The sequence below is a fragment of the Berghia stephanieae genome, chromosome 9 (genome assembly GCF_034508935.2).
Source record: "Berghia stephanieae isolate SIO BIC M18660-M18661 chromosome 9, UCSD_Bste_1.3, whole genome shotgun sequence".
NCBI lineage: Eukaryota > Metazoa > Mollusca > Gastropoda > Nudibranchia > Aeolidiidae > Berghia > Berghia stephanieae.
In genome coordinates, this window is record NC_088368.1 from 25,037,892 (window position 1) to 25,048,058 (window position 10,167).

General features: G+C 34.7%; 1 protein-coding gene across 2 annotated transcripts in view; it reads left to right on the forward strand.

Annotated features, from left to right (window-relative positions):
- The window catches only part of LOC144979918 (uncharacterized), a 4,081-nt gene extending 475 nt beyond the window's left edge, over positions 1-3,606 (forward strand). Inside the window, exons 1-2 of one of the 2 annotated variants that reach the window (XM_078927198.1) lie at positions 352-554; positions 1,448-3,606. In XM_078927198.1, the coding sequence (XP_078783324.1) occupies positions 1,537-2,718 (1,182 nt within the window). In that variant the 5' untranslated portion in view covers positions 352-554; positions 1,448-1,536 and the 3' untranslated portion in view covers positions 2,719-3,606. Of the gene's footprint in view, positions 1-351; positions 555-1,447 lie in introns of those variants that run through there. The other variant, XM_078927197.1, reaches the window with a different exon arrangement.
- The last annotated feature ends 6,561 nt before the right edge of the window (positions 3,607-10,167 follow it).

Consider the following 10,167-nt stretch of genomic DNA (forward strand, 5'->3'; position numbering starts at 1 on the left):
TACTTCTCATCTTCCTCCTACGCTTCTTCTTCTTCTTCTTCTTCTTCTTCTTCTTCTTCTTCTTCTTCTTCTTCTTCTTCTTCTTCTTCTTCTTCTTCTTCTTCTTCTTCTTCTTCTTCTTCTTCTTTATTATTATTATTATTATTATTATTATTATTATTATTATTATTATTATTATTATTATTATTATTATTATTATTATTATTATTATTATGCCTCCCTCCTTTTCCTCCTCCTCCTTCTCATCCTTTCCATTTTTCTTCTTCTTCTTCTTCTTCTCCTCCTCCTCCTCTTCTTCCGTCTCTGCGTCATTTCCTTTTTTCCCTTTCAATTCCTCCCATTCCTCTCCATACCGTTTTACAATGATTGGTATTGGAAATTAACGACATGACATTAAGAATCACCAATGTGGTCAAAATCTAATTTTAATAAAACTAAGATAGATAAGCGTAGGAAAATAAATATATGAACAAACTAAGTTGTTTATCAAAGGATGAGAGGGACGCATCGTAACAATTTTGTCATTACGCTACAGTAAAAGTGGAAAATTTGGAGTAACTTCAAAACTAAATGATTAATTGTTTTATTCATTTAAACTTTAAAACAATAGAGTGGATTCTGTTTCATTCCGACGTCTCTAATATCGTATTGTGACAAAATGGGTTACAAATATTAGTTAAGAAACTAGGGCAGGCACCAGCGTAACAATTGAACAATCTGAACAATTGGGTATGAAAGGTGCTAGACAAAGCAAGAAAGAAAAATACAAAAAAAAAAAGTCATACCAAAAAACAAAAAAACCACCCCAGTCTACCTCAACTGGGGATCGAACCTCAGACCATCTATTTACTGGTCAAACGTGCTACCATTACATCACAGAGGCTCCCGATAGTTGGGACAATGTTAATACCTATAGTTTTTACAGGGTGTGCGTTTAACGCTGTGAACTCTCGCTTGCATCGCACAACACATACATGGAACACGCGAGGACAAGGACGAAGACATTTGAATTGATCCATTTCCATTTTTGATAATATCAAATTAGGAAACTAGGTTCGATTCCCATTGGAGCTAGACTGATTTTTGGAATGTTTCTTCTTTCTTCCTTTGTCTAGTACCTTTCGTACATATTTGTTCAAATTTTAATTAGAATCTTTTGATATATATATATATATATATATATATATATATATATATATATACATATATATATATATATATATATATATATATATATATATATATATTATATGATCACATGTGCACTTTTGCTGGAAAGGGGAGCTATAGAAATTACGGATTATTATTATTATTATTGTTATTATTATTATTATTATTATTATTATTATTATTATTATTATTATTATTATTATTATTATTATTATCATTATCATTATTTTTATTATCATCATCATCATCATTATTATTATTTTCTCTTCTTTTACAGAAAACGCGCTATACAACACATTAGAGGATAATCACACCACAGCACATTTATACATTTTTTGAGATACAAACACGGACCTGAAAGCTCAAATGTTAGAGAATTCTTACGACGACCTCTACAACAGTTCACACGATGTCGATCGTCAGAAATTCAGCCATTCCAATCATTTCTACCACGATGTGATAAAAGGCAATGAAAATTCAAAAATGGACAATAGTAGCAATATAGGCAATTTTAATTATTATTTTTATAATCCTTTCAATACACCGATGCCAAACAAGACAGCTTATTTTGTTCTTGAATATATTCTTGGAATTGCGTTGCCTCTACTATTCAATTGTTTTGGTGCCGTGACCAACATCTTCAATATAATCGTGTTTTACAAACAAGGTATTCTAGCGGACAACTGCACGGCTGTATGTGTTTGTCTTGCCTTGGTAGACTTCTGCTTTTGTGTGTTAGAATTTTTGACCAACGGTATGAATCTCCTATGTCATTTGACACCGTGTCACTCTTTAATTGAATTCCTCCCTGTTTTAATGTCACCTCTGGGGCCAATGTTGAGTCAATTTGCCGGGTGGACACTAGTTTACCTGGCATTTGAAAGAATGGTCAGCGTGATTTTCCCTCTCAATGCAAAGAATGTATTCACGCCAAAACGTTCCTGTTTTATCCTACTTGTTGTCTTCGCTGTCAGTTTTGCTCTACACCTTCCACGTATTACTGAATGGAAAATGGTACTTTTAGAAAATAGCACGGAACATGGTGAGTTCCGGCTTGAACTGTCTCATGTTTTTACGACTGATTTTGGCAGAAACCTCACTGCATTGAATTATTCAATCCTGCAACCCACTGTAATCCTGCTCATGATTGTGTTCAACATTGTCATCGTAATCAAAATCATTATCTCAAAGCAATTTAAAAAGTCAACGGCGTCGTATTCAACAAGATTAGAAACCAACACATCATCATCGGGCAACGAAAAAGGCTCGGAGAAAGTGGAGGAACATGGGGAAGCAAAAGTAAGGAAGGGATCAAACCTAACTCGCATGTCGATTACTTTGTGTGTTATATTTTCTATCTGTTATTTTCCCAAGGTTTTAGATATGTTTTCAATGGCTCCAATGATGTCCGCTGAACGATTTACAATAGTAGCTTTTTCTAAAATGTTAGATGCGGCAAATTCATGTTGTAACTTTATCGTTTACTACAAGATGAGCTCAAAATTCAAGAAAGAGCTGTGGAAGCTTCAACTATGTCGTTGTCGATAAGATGCTATAATATGTAATATATCAACAGATGTGAATCTAAAAGTTATAATGGGAGTTGACTTCAAAAACAAGTTAAGAACCCAATAAGAGAGACAATTATTATCAATGCTATGCCCTTGTTAAAAACATCTCAAAACACCCGCCAGCCAGATATTGATGCAATGCGCTTAGCTAATTTACTCATATCATCCGCCAGTGAATACAATGTACCAACACACAAAGCTATGTGTAAACTTTAATGTTTTTTTTTTGTATGATTGATACAATTTGATGAGCACTTATCATAAAAATGGTTGACGAAAAACAATAATTAAGAACTGAGTGACGTCAATTTCGTTCTATCTATAATGTGCCAAAATACAAACAATGTGTTACCTTGAATTTATAGTCTGATTTTCCAGAAGAAATGTAATTGTTGGGCTTGACTTTGTGTTTTAGATTTTGTATCAATGTCATTCCTCTCCTGTGCCACATGAGATCAGATGCAAACCTGAGTAGTATAGATAGTATGGGCTGGGCTAAGAAGCTCACAACATTGCCATCCGGAAGTATATCAGACCAACACACAAAACTATGTGTAACCATGAACTTTTATAATCTGATTCATACAGTTTAGTGAGAAGAACTCATAAACGTGGATGGCAAAAATACAATAACAAAGTCCTGAGTGACGTCAATTTTATTCTATCTATCTGGTTGACATTCAAATCCCATTAACCCTCTCCTCACCAACTCAAAGGAAAATAGTCGCATTCATTCATTATGATTCAATGAATATTTTTCTTGATAAGATTGGGATAATTATTCACAGAATTAGAAGAAAAATCTTTGTTATAGCTTCAGGAACTTAATGTTGTTTTATAAAGCTTGTCTTACTGAACAAACAATGTATAGTGTGTACTTATTGATTTGGTTTGTTGAGTTTTAAAAAAACAACTATGTTTGTGTTGAATAGTCGGGAAAGAGAGAGAGAGAGAGAGAGAGAGAGAGAGAGAGAGAGAGAGAGAGAGAGAGAGAGAGAGAGAGAGAGAGAGGGGGAGAGAGAGAGAGAGAGAGAGAGAGAGAGAGAGAGAGAGAGAGAGAGAGAGAGAGAGAGAGAGAGAGAGAGAGTTAAGTCACACTAAGATAAACAGTTAGTCCTACTTTCATTTAACCAGTTATGCTAACAGAGAAATTTGGATTTTATAAATCATTTAGGAAAGGGTTTTATAAAGCAACAAAAAAAAAAAAAAAAAAAAAAAAAAAAACAGTCAGGCTTTCCCCTTTAAGTCACTTAAATCCTTCAGAGCCATCAGACGTATGGAGCCAACGTTAATCCCGGTTTCTGTAGATTAAAACAGCCATTGGTGTTTGTCTGCTGCTGTTAGGATATGGCGCTATTCTACCGCGCATTGTACTTTCCGCTAGATTACAGTTACAGCTACCCAACCATTGCTGGGTGAACAAGGGGGTTGGGGGGGGGGGGGGTCAGATTTAAATTGACTTCATTTGGAATCAGTCTCGGACCCTGTGTCTAAAGCGAGTGCTCTATCAACTGAGCTATCGTAACACTTTTTAAGTCACTATAGAATCGCTGAATGATGAAAAAAGACTTTTTTCAGGTATTGAAAGTCGACTGCTATTACGTTGTTCAGCGCTAGCGTCCATCTTAAACTAGTGATGTTTGAAGTTAAAATAGACAGATTGTTCATTAACAGAACATTAACTCAGAAATCAATGGACAATATTCTTAATAGTAATATGTATAGAAGAGCACATGTTACCAATCTTTCAGAATGGGGAACAAAAGTGTTATGTCAAAATACTGGTTCCAATCTCCTTGGAAACGTGAAGCCAGCCCTTCGGAGGACTGTATACATAGCTTGGCCAACTGGTGTTTTGATTAAAGAATGGAGGCCGAAATAAATCCTGGTCGTAAATAAAGATTATCCAGCCTTGCTCTTTTATGCCTCGTAATCATAAGAACCTGCCTATACATCCTGCTAGTATAATATTTATGTCATCTTATGATTCAGACTATACACTTCCAATGAGTTTTGAACAGGAATAAAGGAAGGCCTGGCATCAATACTTCTCGTAGTGGAAGGGAACACAGCCATACCCCTTGAAATGATTTGATGGATTCAAAAGTTTGATGTCACGTTCGCCCATCAACGAGCAGCTTGGTTCTAAAAAAAAAGAAAATCGGTACTTTTTATTTTCCATGCCGGCTAGAACTTTTTCATAAGTAATGTGATCAGAATGTATAAAAGTCAAAATATGATCAGATTTATAATAGTTTTGTAACCTGGATTCACTTTTATGCTCGTCGGAGAAATATTTTACAAGGGCGTCCGGCATTGTTCCGATAGTTTATAACCAGATGCTATGTTACTATGCGACATTACGAGGGAAGTGACGTCACGACTGTTGAAGCCTATTGCAGTGACGATTAAACACAGCGAACTGCACGCTATGTATTGCTACTAATGGCATTCGTTTAAGTAAAATATTCACATTGTCTATATGCCTGATCAATCGTAACAAAACTGTGTGCAACCTTTAATGTTTATAGTTTGGTTCAGAGTATTGAGTAAGAACTAATAAATCATCAAACTGGCTGTCTAAAAATTACAAAAGGACCAAGTGACGTCAGATTCATTCATTTTATTATGAGAAACTAATAGATCAACAGACTAGACGATACGATATGACAACAATAAGAAAGACCTGACAGAAGTCAATTATATTCCATCTATAGTTTGACTGAAAAAAGATTAATGAGAAAGAATAACACACCCAACTAGCGGTCTAGAGAAGGACAACAAAGAGCAGAGTGACGTCATCTTCATTAATACTATCCATATACTGATCAATCAGAAACTTGAATTCAATCTTTGACAACTTATGGATCATTTTAATCAATTGATATTAAAAATCAGCATTTCTGGAAATAATGTAATAAAGCGTTGGATCAAAGTACTGCAACCATGAATGTTTGCAGCCATTATTGGTGTTTTTTGTTTTAATCAAAGTACTGCAACCACTATTGGTGTTCTTTGTTTTTATCAAAGTACTGCAACCAAACATGGTGTTCTTTGTTTTTATCAAAGTACTGCAACCAAACATGGTGTTCTTTGTTTTTATCAAAGTACTGCAGCCAAACCTGGTGTTCTTTGTTATTTATCAAAGTACTGCAACCAAACCTGGTGTTCTTTGTTTTTATCAAAGTACTGCAAAGATTAATGGTTTTCTTTGTTTTAATCAAAGTACTGCAACCATGGTTGGTGTTCTCATTCTTTGTTGATATAGCTTTTGTTGCTCATTGTAACAACCTCGTATTATCTCGGAATGAACCTGACCTCTAAAAGTAAATTTCAATTTTGTATGAATTGTTTTTAAAAATTCCCGCATTTGTAAATAGCAAAGAAGAAGAAGAAGAAGAAGAAGAAGAAGAAGAAGAAGAAGAAGAAGAAGAAGAAGAAGAAGAAGAAGAAGAAGAAGAAGAAGAAGACGAAGAAGAAGAAGAAGAAGAAGACGAGTTTTCTCATCAAATTTTTAAATGTAAAAATATGTTCTTATTCTTAAATACGTGCCTTTCCTGAGTACGAATGTTAATTGATTAAATTGAAGGAAACAACTCAATGGCAAAGCCAGAAGAACACCACTGGCAGAGCATCAAACATCAGTAAATAGAGACATAAGTTGGGGGAATCTTCTCCACGAAAATAATCGGAACGGTCTAATAATCTGCGGAGTCGGTTGACATCGAAAGCGGAATTCTTTAACCCTCTCCTTACCACTTGCAGAAAAATCGTCACATTTGTTACGATACAATAATATACATTTTTCTGATTCAGCTTTATTTTGTAAATCACAGACTTTGAAGAATGAACTTTGTTTAATCAATAAGAACATAAAGTTGTTTTGTAGAGAGCTTGTTTGAGTTTAAAAAATCAATTTTTTCTGCTGGGTAAGCCTGCCATTTGGGGAAAATACTGGAAAGGATCGGTAAGGAAAGAGTTCAGTCAGTAAATTAATCTGATAGTTAGCTTCTAGAAGATGTGGACTATAAAAAGTAATAAATAAAAATGGATATAGCAGCTTCAAAAAATAACAAATTAAATTACCAAATTCAAAATCGTCCTTTGGCCAAAAACAGTAAACAAGACATTGATATAAACGAGCGTCCTGTCGAAATGATAAAAGTAATTGGTATTGTCTGTATCACGCTATCGAGACCTGAATAAACTCTATGGGCAAAGTGGTTGAAAGGACAACCAATACAAATAGAACTCAAACCATGTTCAATATTTGTATCTATAAATTCTATGTTTAGCACATAGTTTTTGCTAACACAATACTTAATTTATTGAGACGGTGCATTATAAATGTAAAATAACGAGGTTTTGTTAACTTAAGGAAACTATTTAGTGTCCACTGGCTTAGAAGAATCAATAAAAATCAGATCTGTGTTTCATATTTTTGGCGATAAATTCTATTTAAGCATCATGACCACAGCGATATAAACCGTTTTTAGACGATATGCCACATAAAAGTTCACCTTTTCTCCTTTTACGAAACTGCGTTTATTTTGGTCTGTAAGATAAATCCCCCCCCCCCCCCCCCCCCCAATTCTCATAGTTTTGACTAAATTTAGTTGGTTGTATGGAAATCAACGCAACAAAATATCCGTTAAAATGATACTAAGCTGCAAGATGCTATAGACTGTAAAAGTCCTTGAACAAAAAGGAATAAACTTCAAGAAAGAACAAAATATAAAAAGTTTTCGAATAACAAACAGATTATAATAGTATGATCTATTATACCTAGTCAGCAGCTGCCGTTCTCTTGGAAATAAAAACACGTATCTAAATACTTAGCCAAAAAACCCGGTCCTTCAATTATCGATCGATTTAAACGGCTCTCACTTTGGCAAAACTCTCAAACCCGAGACTTCATGAGCTCCGAGGTTTAAGAGTAATTGTCAAGATGAGGGTCATTAAAATTGAGATGTATATTTCTATTTAAATGACTTTCTAGTCTTAAGATAAGCGGAGCAAGTGTCTAAAAACAATCGGATTCATGAACGCTTTCTAGTCTCAGACTACCTAGTCTCTTGAATAGAAATGGGCGTTGTAAGGACGGTGACTAATTTGGCTGTTTTGTGCTGGTAACATCACGCTCTCTAGTACATGATGACATTTAAGATACCCGCCTTCATACTTTCAATGCAAAAGATTTCAAAAGAAGAAATTAGCAACACGTCCGGTATAGATAATATTGCGTCGTTTGATTTTATTTTTTTTTTTTTTTTTCATATTTGAACTTACATTTGACATGATGAATCAAATCACGAGGTATTGACTTTCGACTGTTAGACTACAACAATGATGTCCATGGTCGACTGTCAAGTCTATATTTAGCCCCATGAAAGTTTATTGAAACTCAAACAAATTGAACAACAACAAAAAAAGAGATAGTGTGCTCTGATGAATCACATTATTCCAGTCATATACAATGCCGGCAGAATAACTTTTGTCTCCACTATACTTTCTAATCCTTTTTTGTTTTTGTTCTTTGACGCAAACCCTTCATCTCGAGTCCCCGTACACTCGCAACTCGCGAGACGATTAGATTAGATTCCGTTGTTTTGTTTTTTTGCCTCTGTCATTCGTAACCAAAGTATTTTCCTTCCGAATTGAAGCGCTCAATCTAAAAATAGCTGCTATCTTGTCGACGCTAGGATATATCCTAGTAACTAGACTCAGACTAAGACTTGAAGTCCTGCCTCAGCAAATGACTAAAACTTGGCCAAACTTAGTCAGAAGGCGTCGGGATGTTAGTCTGGGACTTGCTTAGTCAGCTCACATGAAATCCAATTTTTTTCAAGTCCTTGACTAAAGTCAGAGGAAGTCGGAGACTAAGCGCTAGCCGCGTTCATGAAAACGGCCCCTGGACATAGCACAGAAACCGCTTTGTTATGTGTCCGCAGTGATACATATAATTCTATGGGCCAGGGTAAATGTGTGCCAATAATAAAGAAAATGATGGGATAGTCCGAATATTGTTTGTTTGTTTTTTTTTCAAAGGGCTTTACGCACTTGCAAGATGTCATTTCAGCTCCTCTAAAAGGGATGAAAATGGGATAATCAAAACATTTTATATTCATAATTAACCCGAGAAAAAGTAAGAAAATGGGACTGGGTCAAATAAGGAGTTCTATTCCAAGAGCATACCGTCAGTTTACTGACTTTGAGATCACCTAAAAGTCTCATCCAGTCACTAGTACAGGATCCCACTAAGATGTACATATTCAACTGTTGACAAAACATAAAGAGCACAAAACAGTGATATAATTTACAAGGAAAAAGATATCATACCCCAAAACCATTATTACTTTACATTTGACTGTTTCCCTCCCAACCAAGGACTGACAAGGGTCAGAACAAAATCAAGTATGTAATCCCATTCTAAGAAAAGACATAAAGCAACAGAGAATACAGATATGGGTATAGAGGACACATTAAGTGACCTCCTACTCCTATGGGAGGACAAAAGGCCCCACCCAATTAGAAAATTGAAATTCTGTAGTTTGAACCGTCCCAGTAAAAGTAAGATAAAGGGGGGTTCTATAGTTCAAAAGTAGATCCTAAAAGTATTTATAAATGTGTAGTCTGAAGGGCTATTATCAAATGCTTTCAAAATAACTTACTTTAAAACCATTTATAAAAATAACTCCATCACAGTGATGATTTAGGGGTCAGTTCATAGAGAACTCGTATCACACACAAAGGGGTCGTTTTTGGGTGGTGGCCATCTTTTTCTGACCTCCCTGTCACCCAGTGATTTGGTGTCTGGGTCTGTAAGTGCTTTTGATATATATAGAATAGTGTCCTACCTTTAAGGTAGCAAGCAATTGCTATTGCCCGTTTCAAGCTATAGAAGCTAGGATAAACTCTGGCTCTGAGGGACTACTTGACTAGATTTGATTCTTCTTCTTCTTCATCAAGAAATGAACAAAAATGAATATAACAGTAACAGCTTAAAAAAAAAACAACAAAAAAAACAATAAAATACCAAATTATAAAATCAAACAATGAAAAGAAAGAAAAGAGAAAACAATGTTTTTAAAAGTAAAGATAATAAATGATTTTATTCCAATGCAATGCAATATCGAAATAAAGGATACGGTAATTATATTATTAGTCATCTTGCAATTCACCCAAACAAGTGCATTGAGCATTATGTAATATTTAAAATGCTGTATAAACGTAATTTGTTATTTTCAATTTCCCTGCAGGAACTGAAAACAATATATTTTTTATTTTTTGTTTACTAATACCATAATTTGACGAACAGTTGGTTTAGTCTTTATTTTTTGTTTTTAAGGGTTTTACGGCGTGTGAGACATTTAAGTCATTTAAGCGAAAGTAAAACGGAGGAAAATGGGATAGTCAAAAAAGTTAT